At 39.8% G+C, this 24,345-nt stretch overlaps 1 protein-coding gene across 1 annotated transcript in view; it reads right to left on the reverse strand.

The window, feature by feature from the left end:
• LOC118782870 (Snf2-related CREBBP activator protein) overlaps nucleotides 1-24,345 on the reverse strand; it is a 94,971-nt gene that overhangs the window by 38,792 nt on the left and 31,834 nt on the right. Inside the window, exons 10-15 of the mRNA XM_036536479.1 lie at nucleotides 22,770-22,859; nucleotides 20,478-20,654; nucleotides 20,072-20,250; nucleotides 18,313-18,490; nucleotides 13,934-14,070; nucleotides 3,142-3,311 (exon numbers count right to left, since the gene is read on the reverse strand). Coding sequence (XP_036392372.1) covers nucleotides 3,142-3,311; nucleotides 13,934-14,070; nucleotides 18,313-18,490; nucleotides 20,072-20,250; nucleotides 20,478-20,654; nucleotides 22,770-22,859 — 931 coding nt within the window. The remainder of the gene's footprint in view (nucleotides 1-3,141; nucleotides 3,312-13,933; nucleotides 14,071-18,312; nucleotides 18,491-20,071; nucleotides 20,251-20,477; nucleotides 20,655-22,769; nucleotides 22,860-24,345) is intronic.

Below are 24,345 nucleotides of genomic sequence, written 5' to 3' on the forward strand. Positions count from 1 at the left end.
GGATTATCTCTTTACTAAACCCAAAGTGTTTACGATCCATATTATATTGCTTTTTGAGATTTTAAGGCTTTGATATTTTTAAATCACCTAATGAGAATTTTTTCAGCAATACACTTTGTTCATTTTTGCAAATCTATAAAAATAACCAGAGGTTATCATTATTGTTTCTTCTAGTTTTTTTAATTACAAATCTATACAAATGAACCTAGGTTATATTAGTTGTACAAATGACTGTACACTGCCTACCCTGATGAAACTGCTTTACTATGCCATTTTTGCTCTTACTTGATAATTACTGATGAACACTGGTTGTTTCCTTTGGAATGTATACATCTGGAGTTTATATCCTTTGCCTTGCAAACCTAACAATTCAGAGAGAATACTGTATACTATTTATTGTCCAAACATATGCATCTTTCCTGAGTGGATACTGTCTTCCAAATTTGTTTAATAACAGACATGAATCCATGTGTGCATTTGTGTGTATTACTATCTACATTTGGGATCTTTTCCTGTTTGTTTTAATCTCTGCAAAAGAGATTTTTTCCCTAAATCTACACCAAAGCAGAGTGTATATTGTTTGTTCTTTATTTTTCACTGTTCATTTTTCACAGCCAAAATTGTCAAGTTGTACATTTTCGGTCTCACAAGAGATCATGTCAGATATTACCAATGCAAACACATTCTCGTTCAATTTAATTGAAAGAACTAAAAATAAATGATTTGTGTTACAAATAATGTTATTTCACTGTGTTTTACCGATAACAAGGGAAATGCTTTTCACAAACCCCTCCGTTTCATACTGTTTTTTTTAATGTTATATTGTTGCTATAATAAGAGGCACATGCCTTTTATAGCTGTTTCATATGTTTCATATGTTCATTCTGCTAAAAATAAAGTAGTGTTTTATCAGACTTTTTCATAGTCACAAGCTGAATTTTGACGTTTAAAATGTTGGAAGCTATACTGGTTTGGCACTGTTAAAGATCAGTGTTCCAGAAAGCTCTGGCAGAGTTGATTCTGGTAGTATTCTGTTGCAACATACAGCTATACACCAATGTAAAGATGTTGCTCTATTACAAACACACTCCTCTTCATATCCATGGGGGTCTCATTATCCAAAAATGAAATACAACAGTAACAAGCTAAATTTTTACAGGCAATTTAGTAAACAGCTTTTAAATCTTAATCGTATTTGCAGTCCGTGACCTCCACTCAAGCAACCGGTCCTGCATGTGTATACAGGGACAACCGAAAAAGTGCTCATGAAATGCTTACCCATCTTGAAACCAGTGAGTTATGAAAGTACTTTGCAAAAAAATAAAAAAAAATAAAAAAATAAACTGCTCAATTTTTTAATAGAGAAATTAACTGACAGAATTGACTGAAACTGTTTGCTTCAACGGCAGCAACAGCTGGGAAACTGGTACATTGCATGAATATGTAACTGAAAAGTACATACTATACTGCCTTAAATTCTGCAGGGCTCTATTAATGCACTGCGTCAAATAACCAATTTGTTCGATACAGTTTAGCTAGTAACATGCGTTGTGCTCAGCTGGCACAGTTGCCATAGCTCAAATACAATAGTTAGCCTATTCATTGATTACAGCAAGCTAAATTTACTTACATCACAATCCTTCAGCGCAGCACATTTCTGTATCCATACAGATCAGTTATTAATGTTACCTTTAATGTTTGCTAACTTACCAGACTGCCTAACTTTATATCTACCTAATTAACAGTGAGTTTAACAAAACCATAACACGGACTCTAAACATCACACACCAGTAATATGATGGACTAAAATTTGACTTCATTACTTAAATTAACATGTGAAATTAACGTGAAATCATAACTGCACAGTAACTTACAACTTCAAGTCACTAATGTTTTGACTACATGTCTGTGAACAAATGAAATCCTGTTCTAATGCTAATCTTATGTTACTTTTGGAATGTTTAGTTTGTGGGCTAAATGTCCAGATGTACAGACATGGAGCCAATGCCTATTTGAAAAGTGTGATGACAAGCAAGTTTGAAGGACTGCTAATTGCTCATTTTTATAGATTGCTTCAGACGCATGAGGAGGAAGTCAGAACGCCATAGGATGCCGACCTCTGATCTTGCGCGCATCAAGTGGCCTCGTCTTGAACACAGGAAGTATCTCTGCTTGCAATACAAATTCTGGAAGAGTATTCTATGTCATGCACTCTGTGCGATGAAAACAATACTTTACTTTCAGGATGTCATTTACCTTGAAATATCACCTATGCCCTCGATTCTGATTGTTCTGCAGCCTTGTCTCTAGGGCAGCAAGTATATAGTATATAACGAATGAGAAACCAAATGAATTTTGCATAAATGTTTTCACATAAGGTAACTTAAGCTGGTTTTTTATGAGCTTCTAAAAATGTCTCTTATTGGCTCAGGAAAGCATTAGATGTACTTCCTCAGTGGGACCACTTGTATGGCAAATTTCTCACTATGGCCGTCACAAATGGGGCTAACAATACTTTAAGATATTTTGCTAGAAGTTAGCAAAAATTATTTTAAAATCAAATACATTGTTGAAGGTACTCTGAAAGGCCAAAGCTCCCAGAATTAAATGAGGTGTTTTCAAGTTTTTCATGAAACATTTATTAAGTCACAAGCTGTGGTAATACCAGGTGCAGATTACTTGGAAATGCACAATTTACTGGGAAATATGGGATCAGCCAGAAAATATGAGGAAGAGGGGGTAGCAATTTGGATGCTAGTGACATTAAAGAAGAGAGACAGCTGAGCCCCACCACTGATGAAAGATTTCAACATACCCCAACTGAGAGGTGCAAGATACAGAATGCCAGAATGCAAAATACAGCCTGCTATCTGTGTGGATATGTACTGCTCTGCAAACAAATGACGAGATCATTTTTTCAAGAGATTAGCATTTAGCACAAACTTCAAGTGAGCCATGTTGATGTGAGGAGCAGCAGACACTTCCCCAAGACCAGAACGAGCAAAAACTTCAGCGAGGCATTAACTTTTTTCATATACAGATGTTTACAGTTGTTATTTATTTATTATTCCTGAACAGAATAAACACTGCACAATGGAGAGTGACAAATTCTTAAATGATCAGTTTTCTTCCCCTAAGTACCTGTTGAAGTTCAGTAAGCTCTGCCAGCGCTGTGACTTGAAGTTCTTGATGTTTTGGGCCTCATCCAGAATAAGGTAGCGCCATGACTTGCGTCGGAAGGCCTGATGGTCTTGCAATACCAGCTTATAGGAGGTGATGCACACATGGAAGGCATTGGGCTTGGTCCAACCCTGCCAACAGTTAAGAGAGAAGACAGAAGAATTGAGAGAGAAAAATATTTCAGAGCATCACTGACGGAATATTACACAAAACATACTTAGAGAAGAGACTAAAATGCTTGTTGTTGTTTTTCTCAATACATAGGAAGGAGAGCATCATGATCCTGTTGAAAAAAGATTGCTCATCACTCAAACTCATCACTGTTACTAGGGATGCACCATACTGGATTTTTGCCGATGTTCGATATGCTGATATTTTGAGGATTCAGAAACATTTAAAAACACAAGTGACGTCATGTAAAATAAAGAAGAAATATTTAAGATTCTGCACTATTTCTAGGTCAGCAATCAAATTTAAGCAAATTTGGGGCATTGACCAACTTAACTCCTTTGAACAAAAGGTCAGATTTCCTTGAGTTGTATCTTTTCCATTGAAGCATGCGTTCAGATGACACTGAAGTGGATTTGATCTACTCATCAGCGGCTCGTTCAAGTAACTCAACTTGCAGCCAGTGTTCACCTGTTATAAGTATGGCTGTGCCTCAAGATTCCAGCAGATCATTGCTTACTAAGTAGCATTGTGATAGCGGGAAAAATGGCATCAGAGCTAAGTGAAAGTGTCAAGTCAAATTGTTATTCTAAGCAAAGAGGGGCTTTCTCAGCATCAAATCATAGCTAGACTAAAGGTTTCTAAGGGGGCAGTGCATGGAACTCTAAAAGGCTTTGCAGAAACTGGATCAGTTGTATCCAAAGCATGATCAGGCAAGCCAAAAGTGACCACACCATCAGAAGAACAATATATCAAGCTTAGTTCCCTGAGAGATAGAAAAGCAACTTCATCACAGATACAGAATTTGTTAAATAAAGAATGCAAGACTCCAATCAGCAAAAGTATTGTCAAAAGAAAGCTGTCTTGTAGTGGTCTCAAAGAGGACGAGTAGCAGTTTCTAAACCACTTCTCAGGAGGGGAAACAAGGCCAAACGCTTGGGGTGGGCTAAGAAATGCCAGCATTTCACAGTGGATGACTGGAAAAAGTCCTATTTACTGATGAATCCAAATTTGAGATTTATGGCAGTAACAGAAGGGTGTATGTAAGGAGACAAACAGGAGAGAGAATGATACCGCAGTGTACCGAACTGATAGTGAAACATGGTGGTGGGAATATTCAAGTCTGGGGGCGTTTTGCCTACTCTGGAGTTGGACACCTGCACCGAATTGACTATACCCTGACCAAGGCGAAGTACCACTCCATTCTTCAGAGACATGCTATACCAAATACTAAGATATTCTGAAATTCATGTACATTTTTCAAAGATTCAACTTTGTTAAAGTTGTTGTCAAAATTGTTAAGCTGACATTACCATTTGTAATGAAAAAATTATTACATTAAAAACAAATGCAAAATAGAAGTATTTTGACTAGTGGTCTCAGACTTTCGGACCCCTCTGTATATATACCATAAAACTTCCAATAAACGCTGAGGCGTTTATTTGCTTTAATTACTTAACTTTATCGGCGTTTACTGGAGACTCGGCAATAAGAGACCTGCGTTTATTTCACCTAAAGCCCTCAGGCTTCTGCAAGTTATTGGTAGCTGAACTGGCCAGGAAAATTCACTATGTTTTTTCCCTCTAAGTAGCCTACTTAACAAACATTATACAATGCTTTGGTAGCAACTCAAACAGGAATCACTAATAAAATTAGTTAAACATTGTCATTGCAACCTATAATGGGAGAGCACACTCTACAAAAATAGCAGCATCACTGTGAATTTAGGCTACCATGATCCGGAAGACAGCTTGTTTTGTTCGTTAATGTTTAACCTAATTAGTGAACAGATGAACACGCATTTGAATTGACTATAACAACCTCATTTAGCCTAATGTAAACAATTTATTTGTTTGTGTCATTTCGTTTTTTAGCCACAAAAAATAAATATAATTTTCCCTGACGTTTACCCCGCAGGTCTCATATAATCGCCGGTATGTCCAACCCTTTCAGTGAAAAAAACCTATATGGAATGTCCATAAATTATACGGATTTGCCCTATTTAAATTGCTTACAAACGTATACATAAAATCATACGGATTATTAAAAAAACCTTGGTTCAAAATTTATTACGTGCTATTCATTTCGAGAATGATAAAAGCACATGAACACATGAACACACACTACAGTAAACAAAGAACAACAACCGGATGCTTGTTTCCTGAAGTCTCACACAATAGACCAATACTTCCGTGTCGTCACACAGGGGGCTGGTGGCAGAAAGTAGCTTTGGTTCCCGTAGACTTACATGCAAAATTCACGACTTTCTCAATGTTATTATTGCACGTGTCATCCAGCACTATAACAGTCACCGACCGTCTTGGCTAGTTTCGAGGTAAAACTCTTCGCTATTACTGTTACTGGGGATCCGTTGATATGTGCCTAAACTGCTACCTAGCTGCTAATGCTAAGTAACATTACTAGCCTACTGTTTCCTGGATCAGTCCGGTCTCCTTTCCTTTAGATAGACACTACACTGCCATGTTTCCAGTCATCTGGCATTTCTCCAGTGTTAAGAGATTGCTTAAAAATAACTGTCAGAGGCTTGCAAACCACTTTCGCTAGTTCCCTGAGAACTCTTAGATATATTCCATCGGGGCCTGCTGCCTTATTTGTTTTATGTTTTGGAGTTTATCTAGTACTTCTGCATCATTTAAATCAATTTTCTCCGTAAGTCTCTGAGAACTGATTGCACCTGAAGGCATATGTGAAAACACTTCACTAGTGAAACTCTCCACAAAGTAACTGTTTAGGGTATGACCAATAGCTTTGTTATCATAAACCATAACTCCATCCTTACCTCTACCTCTTCTCATCCTTAACTATCCTTGTTCGATGAGCTTGAGCTTTGAGCTTTTGAGCTTGCATATTACTGCATTCAACCTTATTACTCTCAGAGCTCTCCAACTTGTACTTTCTAAATAATTTCCTTTTTTGTTTCAAATTGTCCTGTAACGACCTATTCATCCACTATTTGGACTGGTTGAAGAGGTGGTGTTGTTGCTATACATGACTATAGACCAGTGATTCTCAACCGGTGTGCCGTGAGGCAAAGTGAAGTGTGAAGTGGAATTTTGAGGATGCGTTTTTATATAGGTGTGTGTGTGCACTTATACTCTGTGAAAGGACTGATGTTTTATATTGTGCTATTAACCATTTCGCACGTAACTTTTATGCTATATAGCGTGCGTGTTACATGTTACATTACGTTTCATTAGCGTTATTAAGCTTCTCATAGTTTTCAGTTAGCATTTGCTATATTTTTTGGCGTTAAATCGCCGTTTCCTCAAAGCTAAAATTAGCTAGAATTTTTCCAATCTAGTGTTCTAATCGCACCGGTTTTAGCATACACGCTAAATGGCAAATCACACTGGTGTGATCGTATGTGCGAAAGGGTTAATGGAGTAATGCTTTGTTTTATTTTAGTTTAGTGTGTTGCTGTTCATGATGCCTAACTGTGTCCGATGCACTTCAATGCATTTTTAATAAATTATACAATTGCCTGTCTGATTTAACTATCTGTCTGATAATTATTTGACAGTCTGCTGAAGTGCAATAGGGGTCAAATCTCACTAATGATATTATAGCCTATCATAATATGTGTGACACTCTTCATAATTGATAACCAACTTTAAGCTGGTGTGCCTTGATGTTCTGGTTTGACCTTTGATGCGTCTTAGCCCCAAAAAGGTTGAAAACCTCTGCTATAGCCTGAGCACTACCTTAAAATCCGGATAAATTTTTATTTCACTTGAAGCACTTCTACTAATGTTTGCACATCCTGATAAACAGCTGTGCAACAGTTTATCCTCCCTATTGTTCACTTATCCAAAGCGACTTACATCCGTTACAGTTTTTCGCAAGGTTATCCATTATGTTATCCAGCAGTGCTATCCTGTATCCATATCTACAGCCAGATATTTACTAAGGCAATTGTAGGTTAAGTACCTTGCCCAAGGGTACAGCAGCAGTGCCCCAGCAGGGAACTGAACCGGGAACCTTTCAGTTCAGAGTCTTGCTCCTTAACCACTATGCTACCCTACCGCCCCATTGTCAGATATGACAGTGAGAGGGGATTTCAATATTCACATGGATAACAAGAGCGATTCTTAGACTAGACCTTTTATACCTTCATTGGCTTTGCTCAAAATATAAATGGACCCATGCACTACCACAGTCTTACACTTTGCCTGGTCTTACCCCTGTATATTTCTAGCTTTTATCTGCCATATTTTATCGTGCCTCATAAACCTGACCTCTCATTACCTTCCCCTTATCAAGTCTGTTCTCTGATACCAGATACGAAATACTATTATTACGAAATACTATATTATTATTCTTTGAATGCTATAAATGACTGTATTGAGGAGCTCCTAGGACCATTTCTTCACAAAAGGACCCCTCAAGCCCTCAGTGGTTGGACCCCTGCTTTTCTCCTTATATATACTACCTCCTGATAAAGTTATTTGTAAACATGGCATTAACTTCCACTGCTACCCAGACAATGCTCAACTGTCAGACAGTCAATCTTAGAGACCTGCACAATTAACAAGCGCCTCCAAAACTTGCACAAGAATGAGGTAGGAATGAGGTAGTTGGCCCAAAGTCCCTGAGAAGAAAATTGTCCAAGTTAAATGTGTCTTAAATCTAGATGGTATCTAACTGGTTTACATTACTATCATAAAAGATCTAGTTTCAACAATTGACCCAGGCCTCTCACTTGGAATCTTTATAAACAAACATCTCCAGGGTTGCTTCTCATTAGCTGTGGAAAATGGCTGTCAGTATTATAGTTAATATTTTCCTTACTCTGATCTGGTTGTGCAAACATCTCTAAAAGGTCTCCATCTGGTTCAAAATGCAACTGCTAACATTCTAACCGGAACAATAAAACCTGAGCACATAACCCCACTGTTATGCTGAGCTAGCAGATTGCACAGTCTACTGGGCCAACAGAACAGAGGATTCCGGTAAGAAACTAGGCGGTGGCCTTTGCATTTTCGTGAACAATTCTTGGTGCATGAACACTGCCATTACTGACAGACACTGCTCTCCCGAGGTAGAATATCTAATGCTGAAGTGCAGGCCTTTTCATCTACAGAGGGAATTCACCATTGTCTACATCCTGGCAGTCTACATTCCTCCACGCTAAACAAGTGCTAGCACAACTGTGTGACGTCATCGGTAAACAGTTATCGGATCACTCCGATGGGGTATTCATTGTTGCTGGAGACTTCAACCACGCCAATCTAAAGTCAGTCCTCCCAAAATTCAGGCAAAATGTGAAATGCCCCACCAGGGGCAGTAACACATTGGACCAGGTTTATACCAACATCACAGGCGCATGCAGGGCACAACCGTGCCCCCACCTGGGACTATCTGACCATCTGTCTCTGTTCCTGACCCCAGCTTACAGGCTATTAATAAAGAAGACAAAGCCAGCCTTCAGATCAATACAGGTATGGCCTGAGGGATCTGTCTCACAATTGCAGGACTATTTCGAGTGTACAGACTGGAGCCAGTTTGCACACCAAGCTAGGTGTGGCTCAGGATTTGACTTAGAGGAATATGCCTTCACGGTGATGTCTTACATAAAATACTGCGTAGACCAGGTCACCATCACTAACAACATCAGAGTATTCCCAAACCAGAAGCTGTGGACAACGAGGCCCGAAACCTGCTAAAAGCACGGGATGCCACATTTAGATCCGGTGACACTGCAGCATATAGTGAAGCTAGGTCAAACCTCAAGAGGGCCATCAAGACTGTCAAGCACAGATACAGACAACAGATTGAGGAACATTTCAGTAACACCACCAACCCCCGATACATATGGGAAGGAATCCGGTCCATCACAGACTACAAAGGGAAGAACACCTGCCCTTCATCCAGCGACGCTGCACTGGCACAGAAGCTTAATAGCTTCTTCACTCGGTTTGACAGAGACAACAAAGCACCAGTGGTGAAGACCCTACCAATGTAGAAATAGCACCGACGCTGAGCACACAAGTAGTGAGGTGGACCCTCCCCAGTGTCAATGCACGCAGAGCAGCTGGACCAGACGGCATTGCTGGGAGGGTCCTCAGAGACTGCGCCTGTCAGCTGGCAGAGGTCCTTGCTGACATCTTTAACCTCTCTCTGTCCCTTGCTGTGGTCCCCAAATGCTTCAAAACATCCACCATAATCCCAAAACCCAAGCAGTCAGCAGAGACAAACCTGAACGACTACAGGCCTGTCGCACTCACCCCTGTAGTCGCAAAGTGCCTGGACAGACTTGTGATGACCCACATCAGGAGTGTCATCCCCGCTACGCTGGACCAGCACCAGTTTGCCAACAAGGCAAACAGGTCAACTGAGGATGCCATCTCCATTACCATCCACACCGTGCTGGACCACCTGGAACACAAGGACATCTACACCAGACTGCTTTTTACCGACTGCAGTTCTGCATTCAACACCATAATTCCCAATAAACTGCATTCCAAACTACACAATCTGGGTCTCAATACACCAGTTTGCAACTGGATCTGGGACTTCCTAACAGACCGCCCCCAGACAGTCAGACTAGGCAAATGCTCATCATCCACCCTGATCCTGAACACCGGAGTACCCCAAGGATATTTACTGAGCCCACTCCTCTATGCCCTCTTCACCCATGACTGCACACCTGCTCATGCATCCAACACCATCATCAAGTTTGCAGATGACACCACAGTGATTGGGTTAACCTCAAACAACAATGAATCGGCTTGCAGAGAGGAGGTGCAGAACCTGGTGGGGTGGTGCAACAAAACCACCCTCTCACTCAATGTCAAGACGACCAAAGAATTGATCATCGATTTCAGGAAAACTGGAGGAATGAACAGGCACCACTAACCATAAATGGAGAAGCTGTGGAAAGAGTCTCCAGTTTTAAGTTCTTGGGAGTAAGCATAACAGAGGACCTCTCTTGGACCACCAACACCTCTGCAACAGTAAGGAAAACACAGCAGCGCCTGTACTACCTCAGGAAACTGGAGAGAGCAAATCTGCCCCAGAAGCTACTGGTGAACTTTTACAGGTGTGCCACAGAAAGCACACTGACATACTGTGTAACTGTATGGTATGCCAGTTCCAACAGAAACTACCAGAGAACACTACAACAAGTAATTAGGACTGCACAGGACATCATAGGGACACAAGTCCTAGACATTGAGACCATCTACAGCTTACGCTGTCTGCGGTGGGCACACAACATTATCAGGGACTTGACTCACCCCAGGCAACCACCTGTTCAATCTCCTCCCATCTGGCAAGAGATTCACAAGTATTTCAGCTGGCACAACCAGACTGAAGAACAGCTTTTTCCCCAGAGCTGTGATGCAGCTCAACACACCCCCCCCACTCCACCTCCTATAGAAGTGACAGCAACGATGTACATGTGCAAAAATGTCAGTATTATATGCGATTCAATGCAAACCTTCCTCTTGTGCAATACTATGGACCATGTACATTGCACCTTAATACAGTACAATGTTATACAATAATGTGGGCACGTGCAACAACATACTGTAAATCTCCGTTTCACACGTAACAGCTAGAAGTACTTCTCTTTTAAAGTACACTTTAATACTGTTACTATTTATTTATGTTCCATAGTACTCTTCATATTCTATACATCACACATCTTGCATTTTTTATATTTATTGTTTTTAATTCGTATTATACGTTGTCACAGCACTGACACCAGGGAATAACTAATTTCGTTGTCCTGAACAATGACAATAAAGCTCTCTTATGTCTTGTTAGCTTCCCTTCACTGGCCATCTATTAAATTCTTAACTGACTAGCAGATATATTTCCTTAGTTTTAAGGACTTAACTGGGCTTGCCCTCTATCTCGTATATGATGGGTTATACGAAATATATGTATTTCGTATTACCCACTACACACAAAACGCTGGTTATCTAGTTATTCCAAGAGCAGCACAAAGCACTGCAGGTGGTCCATCCTTCTACTATATAGCTCTTCTCTTATGAAAGTCTACTTGCTTATGTTCACTCAGACACTCAGTCTTTCATCAGGGATTAAAACTTACCTTTTCAGCATATCCTTTAGTTGAGGGGTGTGACTTGAAGGACTGACATAAGCCACAGATGCCGTTCTATACCACAGCATGGTAACTCCATACTTAGTCATTCCAGCTGTGATGACAGCCTCATGACTATGACGACTCTCTGCCTCCCAGTTCTTAGTTATGCTGTCATAGCGTTATGCTGTCAGGGTTTTCCTTATTGCATACAGGCATACCCTCTCACTCACAGACACTACCTGCCATTTTCAGACAAACAATACAGGTATTTACAGGTGTAACACTCATCTAGAAACTTAATTACGGTTAAACAACACTCCTGGGGCACCAACAGTGAGTACAAGGTACCCAAAGAGGATGGAAGGAGCATTTTGTGTGCCATTTGTAAACCCTCTGGACTAGCTCAGTTTTCACACATTCTCACATTCTGTCACACTAACTCACATTTCAATGCATTTGCACACCACCATATCAATCCATGTTTATTGCACAATTCAAAGACCTACAAGTGCCTACCCATTTCCTTCCTTCAGAGACACTCAAAGTCACTCAAAATCTGAACATTCTAAACTGGCCTGGATCAACCCAAGGCATGTAAAACAAAAAGTTCTGTGTATCACAGGTGTGGAGGCTGAATGTAGACTAGTAAGTGCACACTAGTAACAAGCATGCCTCTCCACCCTCCTCTGGTTTCATAATTGAGGGTAACACTTCAAACACACAAGAGGCTGCTTGCAAATGCACACATCCACCATACCAGCATCTGAGTTTAGGGACAGAGTGTTTGAAAAAGACAAGAAAAGCACTGTTTCACAGATGCTTCCCTGACCAAAATGACAAGACAAGCGGACGTCCTGAAAAGTTGGCACAAAAATAAATGGGAGAAAGAGAGCACAAGCCACACGCACACACCCTCTATAGAAGAGAAGTGGAAAACTTCATTTGAACCTGATATAATAACCCTCCAGAGTCCAGCTTTCATGGACTCTCTTTGAAGTTGCAAGTTGCCCACTATCTAAACACAAATGTTTTAGGTGCTCAGGCATAATTACGGAATTTGTTTAGTAGTTGCCTGTATCCTGAAGGACTAGCATATCTTATTTTTTATCCATTTTTACAGCTGGATAGGAAGCAACTGAGGATATGCTTTTGAACTACAGTGAATTACGGACTGGTGACTGATAACTTTTTTTTAAAGACCCAGCAAGATCCAGGAAGACAAGATGACAACACTGATTGATGAAAGCATGTTTGGCGACTGGTGTTTGGGAAGGCTTGGAGGTCAGTTTTGAAGACTGCTTGGGCAGAGAGTTCATTTGGGCTGCAATGTAACTACTGCTTCTTCTAATGCCCATAACAATCTGAGGCACAACATTTGCAATAACCATTTCCTGTTGGCAAATAAATTATTTGAAACAGATAGCAAATTTGACACATCATGCAAATGTCTACATCCTCTCTGTATCCCTAATTTAATCCCCCTTAATTTGGATTTACAATTACTACCAACATTATGTATTAATACATCACTTTTCAAACATGTCTTAGAGCAAATTCACACAGCATAACTTAAAAAAAATAGGCGTTGTAGGCACAAACACATGAAGATACAAAGCTGGAATTAAGACTGCAAAATCAAAGCTAAAACAAATGTAGATTGTGCAAATGTGCAGAGCAAAATATAAAAACAAGATAAAAACAATAAGTAATGAAAATACAGGAAACATTATATGAGATTAAAATAAAAACCAGACTAGAAAGTTGCAGATTTAAAAGATTGACTATACATTTCTAACATTTCAGACAGAGTGTTCCATAGTTCCATGGCTTAGATGCCTAGGCAGAGCAGAATTCCCCTTTTATTCTGAGCTGGGTAGAAGGGATAGCAATAAGACCCTTATTGGCTAATCAGGGTTTAAATGAGCTCGTTCTGGTTAATAGGGAACCAATAATTCAATTCTGCATTCAGTGGGTGTCATATAGTGCTTTAACATCATATAACATCCCAAATAAACTATCAAAGAAAACACCATTGTTTTTGTGGCGATTTGTGTTCCTGGGTTTAGACTGAAGCAGCTGTAATACTGTACATGTTTGCGGCCTAAGATTAATACTTCAGTTTTGTCTTGAGTATGGTGATACAATTCCAGCTTTTTTGAGAATATCACTCAAAACAGCAACATCTTTAAGGAGCCTTGTAGGAATGACATCATAACTGCATCAAATTCATCTGCATTAGTTTCAGACAATTCAAAATGATAAAGGCAAATGATTTAAATTTTTCATTATTCAGATATGACGAAACAGACATATCTACAGAACATACAGGAATCTGATTTGGTAATTGATGAAGCAATGTTCTGGATACTTCTGAAGAGGTATGTCTCACAATGTATTAGAAACATCAAGATTCAGCAGGCTGACATCACTTAATTTAAATATTGTAATCACTGGCATGTTACTGTATTTGTCGATTTTATCACTATACTGGTTTAAAAACTAAATGACAAATACCTGTCTCTTGAGTTTACGCTCCTTTTGGCTGCCATAGTAAGTGAGAATCTTGAAACTAGGACACCAGCGCTTTAACTCCATCTCCCAGTTGAGCATCACACTAGTGGGTACGATGATCAGATGAGGTCCCCAATTACCTGAGAGAGACACGGGGGGGGGGGGGAATCAGTGATGAACAGCAATAGCCCACAGAACTCCCTGTTCAATCAAAAGCAGATACAAGAGAACAATTAAAAGTCTATGTCTATTTAACGAGTGAAGATTCCTTTTGGATCTCTCTCTTCAAAGAGGGGATGTCTTTAGCATGTCCTTAATCACTGCGTTAAACTAGGCTAAAACTAACTCATAACAAGCCTTCATACCATACCCTCAAATACATCTCATATCCTAAAACAAGGAAACTAAATGTCAAAGTAAACGTAACTGATATCGGGCCATAACAGAGAAAATATACTGAAGAAGTATCACTTCACCATCCAAGTGACAAAGCAAAAACAGACCTACGTAGACTCAATAACCACACACTAGCAATTGAAAGAGGCCTAGAAGTCACAGTTACTCTAAGATGATCTACTACAATCTGGTAGGACACCACCCCATCAATAATGATGAAGACACTCAAAAATAATGAATGTAATTCAAGTTATTTCATGTTCACATTTACACAACATTATTTGTCTTTGACTTAATAAAAGACTGCATGAAAACATTTTACCATTTCATTTGAAACTCCACTTTTAAAAATCAAGCACTTCTTTATATTTTTCATTTATTGTCTAAAACAATTATGCAGATGCACCAGTTTAACTTGTGTTTCTTGCAACAGCAACAGCATCATGCCATGATAAATTTGGTATTTGGTAATATGGTAATGAATTTCCTTGTGAACTGTTGTCATTGTACAAAATGACCACCAGGTGGCATCTGTAAACTCATAAGCTACTGCAACACTGCCCTCATGTTTTAAAAGGAAAAAAACATATCAAAATGAAATAAAGTAGACACCTGACATATTCGCAGGGGCTTACATCTTGAAAACAGTTGCTTTTTCTGCTGTGTTCAGAACAGCAGCATGAAGGTTAGCAGGAATGTTCACACAACCAATTTTTGCTTGGCTCAACAACCTATGCCATTATTAGATTCAAAAATGTAGGATATAAATTCATTCAGGGATTCAATCAGGGATTCTCTGTTGTATGCCGTTTTATTCACCCTCTGAGAGTTTCTTCCTAATGAAAATTTTAAGAAAACATTTCAACATTTCATGTAAACAGGAATAATGTTTATGTAAGTACTGTACCTTGACATTCAACAAAGACATTTAATAGATGTACAATTAGGACTGCGCAAGAACAATTAAAGAAATTGAGAACACAGTCAAATTTAAAACAAGGAGAGTTATTTTTTAGAGCATGCCGTATAAAATTTAAATGATTCCCAAGGACTTCAGTCAACTCATTCACTCTGCCTTTCACACTGTTTGCATGTTTGATGACTGCAACCTTTTGCATCATGACTCATAAAATTTGCAGGTAATCCCTTCTTGTCCCTTGAGCGATCCCAATTTACAACTGTCTTTCAAAGTTGATCAGGTTTTTGGACAGGAGTAGCTTACTGCATATTTCCCAGCAGGGATGTTTAACTGCAGATGTAAGGGAGAGCCTGTTTCACCCAAGATGTTCATTAACTTATGTCTTGCAAAACTTATGGACCCCACAGCATTAATGCTAAACCTGGAGTGTTTGGGGGGGGGGGGGGTGTTTACTGCTGCCAAAATGGCAAGCTTGTTCATTGTCACTGCCTACTCTGAACTATGCATTGTATGGAAAGTTGGGTGGTTGGTTGGCTGGATTCTGTAACACTTCTTCTACATAAGTATTCAGACCGATGCATCCTGTTTGCTTTGATTATCTTTGAGATGCCTCTAGAACTTGACCGGAGTCCACCTGTGTCAAACTGCATTGACTGGACATGTTTGAGAAAGGCACGCATGTGCATATATAAGGTCACAGTGCATGCCATACCATTAACCAAGCCATGAAGTCCAAGAAACTCTCCATAGACTTCCGCAATCAAACTGTGTCAAGGCATAGATCAGGGTGATGGCATATAACCATTTCTAATGCTTTGAATGTTCCCAGAAACACAGTGGACCCCAAAATTGTGAGATGGAAGTTTGTAACCACCAGGACACTTCCTAAAGCTGAAACTGCCCAAATCCAGGAGCACAAAGTTTGTAGAGACTTATCCAAGAAGGCTCTAAGCTGTGATTGCTGCCAAAATGCTTCTACAAAAGTACTGAATGAAAGGTCTGAATTCTTGCGTATATAAAAATTTGCAAAAATTTCTAAAATGTTTTTGCTTTGTCATTCTGTCTTATTGTGTGTAGAGTAACGGCCAAAAGAATACATTTAATCTATTTTAGATTAAGTCTACAACACAACAAAGTGCGCAAAAAGTGAAGGAGTCTGAATACTTTCCAAAGTTACTGTTATTATACTGTGAATGTACATGTATAAATTAATGGTTACTACAAATAGTAGTAAGTACATAAGGAGCCTGCATTTGAATACTACTTTATGGCGTTAACATGAGAAAACAATAATGTGTCAAAGAGCCCGTTTGTTACGCTAGCTAACTAGCCAATCCAGCATAACACTTATGTATTGTGTATCCAGGCTCTGCTCTCTCAATAAAAATGAAAACCACTTCTACATTGCCCTGTAGCCTAACCAAATGAACCAAGTTTTCTGAAATAGCTTTATAGATTGCCGTGGTTTTGTTCATGCAGGGATGGGGAAAAAAAAAAAGTTGCCCAGCACTCTATGCATTTTTTGTCCCTCTCTGAACAAATGTATACAGATATTTATCTCAACTCAAAGGGACCGTACAAAATAAAAGGCAGTGAGTAAATGAGTACAAAGTGTGCTACCGAAACACCCTTCCCTCCTGTCTGCCAGTAAACTATACACAGTACACCAGCGTTTCCCAAACCTCTCCTGGAGGACCCCTTGTCCTGCATGTTTCAGATCTCTCCCTGCTCCAACACAGCTGATCTAAATGGTCAGTTTGTTATTAAGCAGCTTCAGGAGTTCATAACGACTTGATCATTTGAATCAGCTGTGTTGGAGCAGGGAGAGATCTGAAACATGCAGGGCAGGGGGTCCTCCAGGAGCGGTTTGGGAAACGCTAGAGCACAGCATTTGCATCATGATGAATAGATGAATGATGAATAGACTTGGTCTTTCGCTCACTTGGATCGAGAAGCTACTGGGTTCTCTATACATTTTCTCAACATAATCAATATTCATTAGCTCATCTACATACCAATGCAGTGACAGGGGCAGGAGACACAGGCAATTAAACTGGTGCATATGCATGTGTACATACAAAGCAACAAACCATTATCTAGGGATAGGGTAGCGCACAGTACACAGGTCACAAAAATAGGCTTTGGCAGCACAAAAGCCACAACGAATTTCCATCATGTAAGTCTTACATTCAAGGTTTAATAACTGAAGAAAGTTCCACCCATGACGGCATTTCACAGACTCTGGCTTTTGTTACGTTTAACAGTTCTACCGTAAGCAGCAAGAACATAATGACTTGAACAGGCCATTCAGCCCAAGGAGGTTTTTCATTTTGCCTGTAGAGCATATCTAGGTGTCAAGTCTGGTCTTGAACACTAAAGGTCTCCACATATCTGCTTCCCCTACACATTCTGGTAAATATTTCATATCCACGTTGTCCATGTCCACATCCTAACATATTCTTCCAGTTAATAGATGTTAACCATTAATCCCTCTTTGTGTTATGATCTGATCCCTGTGAACAATTGTACTTCTACATGGAGATGTTTTTTCCCATTAATTTAGCCCAAATATCATTGCTAGGATTTTGGGAATCAGTTCCAGCAATTTCTTGTAAACTGAGGTTGGTAAACTGGTATTTTAACACAGTGGAAAATTAGGAGGTCTTCTCCATAAATACAGAGAACAAAGACACCAACAATCATAAACCAATAACAAGAAACAACTTTTTAAACAAACCCTTCCCCACCCTCTGCATATCCCAGTGTGAGTACACATCTGGGCTTGTGTCCTGAAGAGAGCAGACAGTGTGGCATCACTTCAGGAAGGAGTCATTTGTACAACATTCCAACAACACACATACCTTTAGTTAGTACTATTGTGCTGTCTGAAAAAGGAACCTTTCCAATTTTTAACACATCTGAAAGGAAGACTACTGCTGTCTGCACAACAACCATGTAGCTTGCTTCTAGCACTTTATCCATGTCACAGTATCATTTATTGAATTGTTCAGATACCAGTTCAGTGTGTCTACATTTGTTGAGTTTACAGTGTGTAAAATCCTCTTACCTTTCTCACAGGCAAGGTGCGCCAGTAGGGCTATGGTCTGGATAGTTTTTCCCAACCCCATCTCATCAGCTAGGATGCCATTAAGCTTCTTCTCATACATTGTGACCAGCCAATCCAGGCCTATGTGCTGATACTCCCGCAGCGTGCCATGCAGAAGGAAGGGAATCGGTGTCTTCACCTGTTGCAGCACATCAAAGGATCAGGACAGATGTGTCACAGCTCATTCTGAGGAGTTCTAAGCATGCTGAAGCACTCCAATATGTGCACTTAACTGTGTGGCTCAGTTCTTTTGTTGCAGGTGTAAAAATTAAATGAAAAATCTAACCCTGCAGTTGCAAAAACTGCTCATCACCCAAAGTTTACTCCGTTGAGCAAACTGAGGACAGTGAGGAGAGAGTTCTTGCCATTGAAAATCCCTCTTCTATGTACACATGCTTGGTCAAGACCAAGAAACAAGTGACTGATGGAATACATTAATGATTTAGAAAATTGTGGTTGCAGAAAGAAAGGAAGGGATCATGGTACTGTATGAAAACCTGGAGGTCCTTACACAAGTGTATAACTTTCTGTATAAGTACATAGACCAAGACCAATGTTATTTTTAAGGGAACAGGATTTCATTTAATCAAAATGGAAATACAGACAGAGAGGGTGAACGACAGATTTGTTGTGACAATGAAGCAGAGGTCTAGGTCAACAGCTTCCATTCTAAAAAAAAAAAAAAAAAACTCAAACATGGTCACTGACGCAGTGACAAAGAAGAAAAGTTCCAAGGCACTCATGTGGATTGAGAAACCAATTTTCTTAAGAGGGAGAACATTCAAAAATAAATTGTTGGTGACCAACGCATTGCAGCTCAACAACCTTCATCAGGGTTATTGTGTGCAGCAGACAGATACACATAAAGGAGTGGCTAGATAGACAAGACATCTACTGCCTAATTAGCTGATGGCCTTAATGCCAGCCATACAAACAGGTAAGAAAATGAACAGCAGCAGGGGGAATCGAACACAACAATGTACAATTTCTCTAATTTTCAACAATATACATAAACTATGCCAATTTTACAATAAATTAAAAAATTACAATTAAACAAGATACCTACTCATTCACGCCTGGAGTAATGCTAGCTTGGAGCGTAGGCATCAAATATGTCTCTCTGTCATAAAAGTTTTAATTTGTTTTAATCCCTCCTCTGATTTAATTAGGTATGAATTCAGTGCCTGTCACTAGAAGGAAACTTTCACTGTTGCAGTTTGCTTCCCTGTAGTGCTCTGCGATAGGATATGCAGACAGCATTTTTTTTGTTCTGCTACTTTAACCTTCCTTTTAACCTTTCCCCACATAAAAATGATGATGACGATGATGATGATACTTTGTCAGACAAGTCTGAAATTTTTCTTGCATCACAGTAGCTCATTCCTGAAAATGACCTCATTCCTGAAAAAAACCAACATTTCTAAAGAACATCACCAACCGGACAACCAAGAGTTTTATAAAACAAGAAGTATAACAATAAAAAGTACACTTTGTAACTTGTTACAGTCCAGAGGCTTCTAAAATAAATCACCAATAGCAGCTGGAAACTGACTGACTGTGACCAATCATTGAAAGTACGTTTCAAGCACCCCCCACAATAAGTGGAAAAACTTGTAAGGAGCCACCTACCAGGACATAGTACTGCCATCAGTGTAACAAAAAAATTACAGCGTTTGTCCAAGCCTGGTGCATGACTCAGAGTTCCTTGACAATAATTTACCTGTGTGGTGGCCAGTGTATAGCCCTTGGGCTGTAAGCTCTCAGCAGTGGCAGCAATGTGGCTGATTTCCTTCTTAGGCCGTGGGGTAGCAGGGCAAGGGGGACTGCGGTCTTCCCCCTTCAGGAGGATCTCCATCCCTTCTCCCCCTTCATCATCACTTTCTAAATTTGCTGAAGAGCCTAAGAAGAGCATGCGAGAAGGGATGGGTAAAGTCACCGAAGGACAGAGAAAACCATCATATAAATAATGAGTAAGAAATGTTCACTCATTAAAATTGCCAAATTACTGTCAACAATCTAGGTTTGTATGACAAAATAAAACAAGTGAGAGTGCAAGTCTGAACAAAGTAAGCACTTACAATTATTACTGTAAAGTAAATAAATGTGCCCTGGAACCAAAGGGATACCTGAACAGCTGCTACCTTCTCCACCACTGTCCTCTCCCTCACTCTCCTCGTCCCTGTCACCAGAGCAGACCGACTCCTCCTCAGAGCTGGTGGGTGAAACTGATGCTGAAGGCATTTCAAAATCTTCAGCGTATGCTCCTCTGTACTTCTCCAAAAGCTCCTCCAGAGTCATTTCACCTGAAAAACAAAGAGAGAAACAATGTATCATCTTCAAAAGGATGAGTATCCTCTTAAAAGGAACAGGTCTCCTCTTGTTTTTGAATAGTCTTTTGAAATTATACATATAGACTGAGCCATGAAACACACTCACTATGTCTGACTGTTATCCCTATATCTCAGCCTTGTCACATTCAGTGAGGAAAACACACAGGAATACAGCAAGGCAAACATCTGAGAGAAACCAAACTTCCTGTCTCCCCACTAAGTGTTGGAATATTAGCTGTATTTACACATTTACATGTATTTTGTGCAGAAAACAACAGGGTCACTGAGGATGCCACCCCTTTCACCACCTGCTAGGACAAGAATATGAACACACACTGTACCCCTAATAACCTGGAGGACTGGGAGATTAAAATGAACAGAATGACATCCAGGAGTGTGATGAAGGGGAGTCTCACACAGCAACTGAGGAGAGAGGCTAGCAGTCACTGACAGAAGAAGGTGGGCAGGGAGTTATGCAAAGTTACAGGCAAGCAGTTATCTAAGGAAACAGTGTTTGCCATCACTGCAAAGTTACAGGCAAGCAGTTATCTAAGGAAACAGTGTTTGCCATCACTGCAAAGTTACAGGCAAGCAGTTATCTAAGGAAACAGTGTTTGCCATCACTGCAAAGTTACAGGCAAGCAGTTATCTAAGGAAACAGTGTTTGCCATCACTGCAAAGTTACAGGCAAGCAGTTATCTAAGGAAACAGTGTTTGCCATCACTGCAAAGTTACAGGCAAGCAGTTATCTAAGGAAACAGTGTTTGCCATCACTGCAAAGTTACAGGCAAGCAGTTATCTAAGGAAACAGTGTTTGCCATCACTGAGTGTGGTGTCTTCAAATTATGCTCAGGGCCACAGTGAGTTTGTAGAGGTTCTGAGCCCTATAATATTTTCATTTGTTAGTTTTGTTTTTCCTGAAATCTTCAATTTAATTGCTGAAAGAAACTGATGCACCATGACTGTTAATGCGAGCATATCTTTACCCTCATTCTCCCATCTAAGTGCTTGAAGACCCACAGACTGGCAACTCATCAAAAAAACTGGGCTTCAGGCATCATTGGGTTTGGTAGCCAAGCCAAAAATTTCAGATTACTGTAAATGCTAAATTGGTTAGCTGGACCCTGATTTTCATTGTTCATGTAATACAGGGCATGCAATGCCAAGAAATTAGCAGTAGGTGGCCGCAGCTATGGCTAAATGACATGTCAGCTACTCCATAAAACAAAAATCAGCCCTGTTGTGTACAGCAGTAAAATGGGACTTTTTAAAGTTTAAGTTTAAGTTAGCTAGTTACATAATTTATATTCAGAACCAGCCTGACTTCTTCAGTGCCTATGTAAGCTAAGGGGGTGTCCTCAGAGGTTAGCTGCTGACATTACTGAAATTAATAACTATTAATTTTAGAATTAAATTAGCATTTTTACAGTCGAGTAGCCGGCTTCTAGTTTCATCAAACATCTAATTTTTTCATCATCTAATTTTTTTTCACTTTAATCTATGGCATTTGGTAAATGCCATAGATTAAAGTGTTTTTTTATACTGTGAAAAAAAAACAACCACCTCTTTCCACTTCCCCCTTCATTCTAGGATGTTAGTGGTTTGTATGGCACGAGGGATGATTTCCTGATGTCCACTGGTTGTGTGCTTGGTGGGACCCACAGTGGAGCTGCTAATGCCTAGGAAGGAGTTGTGGCTCATGGACATTTACTGGACTCTGACAACTCATGAGCCACAGCTACACCAATTTCATGTCAGATTGGGAAAGGGGGAAGGAAACGGTAAGGAGATCCTTCACCTGTCCGCAAAACTAATGATTTGTGTCAACATCTTATTTGTAATTAAATGTTTATATGAATGCTAAGGGACCCCTATATAAATCTATTCAAAACCTGCTGGTAACAGATCTCACTTCATCAGCTTCATTTCATTTCAAGGTTAATTGCTGTACCTGTCACTGTTTAATTGTGTCTAACGTCAGTCTCACCTGTGCAATCATTGAGAAATGTTTTGTGTGTTGATAAATTCATGGAAATATTCCCAAGGGGGTTACCAAACTGATGTCTCACAGTAAGGAAGCAAGTGTACCTTCTCTGGCCAGATCACCAAGCTCTTCTGAGTGATCAGCCTCTCCTTCCACCACCTCCTGAGCTGCAATTGTCTCCTCTTCATCCTCAGCTGAGAGAGGCAGAGAGAGGGAAAACACACAAGTAGGTACTTTAACAAAACACAAAGTGGGGGTCAACTGCAATCCCATACACTTCCATGTCCCAAATCCTGGCGGCCCATCTTTACTTTGGAGGTCAAAGAATGATCCCTTTAAGTGGCAAGGTACACATGGTAAAGTAGTCACGTGTCAGCTTTGAACATGCCTGCATCACCTAAAACATTCCTGACACAGTATATGCTGTTACTCCTTTACAGAGTAACTAGGCATGGGTGTCCTCTCAACCCCCTTCTGTGTGATTTATCTATTGACCCCGTGGTGTTGTTTTGAGAATGGAGGAGGGGACAGTGGGACAGGTGGCATGGCTCATAAATTATCCCTGTATGCAAATTACAATCTCTTTTATATCTTGGAAGCAGACAAATCTACACCTAATCTTACAAATCTTACAAACATTTGGCTTTTTCTGGTTACATACTAAATTTCACAAAAGTCTTTTTCCCAATGAACCTATCAGCACAGATATGCAAAAACTGACTTCATACAATTTTCCCTTTGAAGTGGAAGCAGTGCTTTACTTACATGAGGGTGCAAGCTGTACACACCTTTATGTCATTATTTAAGCATAACTTTAAATCCCTGCTTGAGCAGACCAGGCAGGATCTCAAATGATGGGAGACTGACTAGGTCAGATTGATTCTCTACAGACAAACGTGTTACCAAAGTTTCTATGTTTATTCCAAATAATACCAATTCATCTAGCCAAATCATTTAAAACTGTTAGATTAGCATACTGGGTATCATCATTTCATGATAGAAATGGTTCCTGGATTGTAACTCCTGGTCCTCCATGGAATTACACTGAAGCCTCAGCTCTGCTTTACCATTACGCCTCCATCCATCCAGTACATCCTGTAGTCCAGGATACCCTGAAAATTCAGTTTCTTTCGCCCCCCCCCCCCCTTATTATTTAACTCTCTTTTGACATCTCAGATCGATAACACGTTTAAAAAAGCAATGGCCTGATTTTTAAGGATGTTTTTGTGCACTGTATGTTTCTGCTATTTGATGTTCTTAATACCAATTTAACTTAAGTTGCACTTTTTTAAAAATACTTACAGGCCTGCAGTTTTGCGAGTGCAATTTTATTTCATTTCTACTCCTCCCTCTAAAAGGCCCAATTGAGGAATATCTGGATGACAACCATTACCAGATTTCTCAATTACACAACATTTTTCAGCATTATTCATAACACGGAGCAGGACCATGGTACAATTATTCCACACTACATTGGTATAGAACAGATCCATTCTTCTTTCATCTGCATAAGGCATGGACTTCTCCAATTTAAATTCCTTTACAGTCTTCACATTTCCAGGGACAGGCTGGCCAAATTCTATACTAACACAGGTTACTGTTTATCCCCTCCAACACTGGGACACATGCTAGTCACACCTGTTTCTGGGTGATTTTTGGTCCTCTTTGAAGCATTTTCCC

The sequence above is a fragment of the Megalops cyprinoides genome, chromosome 1, assembly GCF_013368585.1.
Source record: "Megalops cyprinoides isolate fMegCyp1 chromosome 1, fMegCyp1.pri, whole genome shotgun sequence".
NCBI lineage: Eukaryota > Metazoa > Chordata > Actinopteri > Elopiformes > Megalopidae > Megalops > Megalops cyprinoides.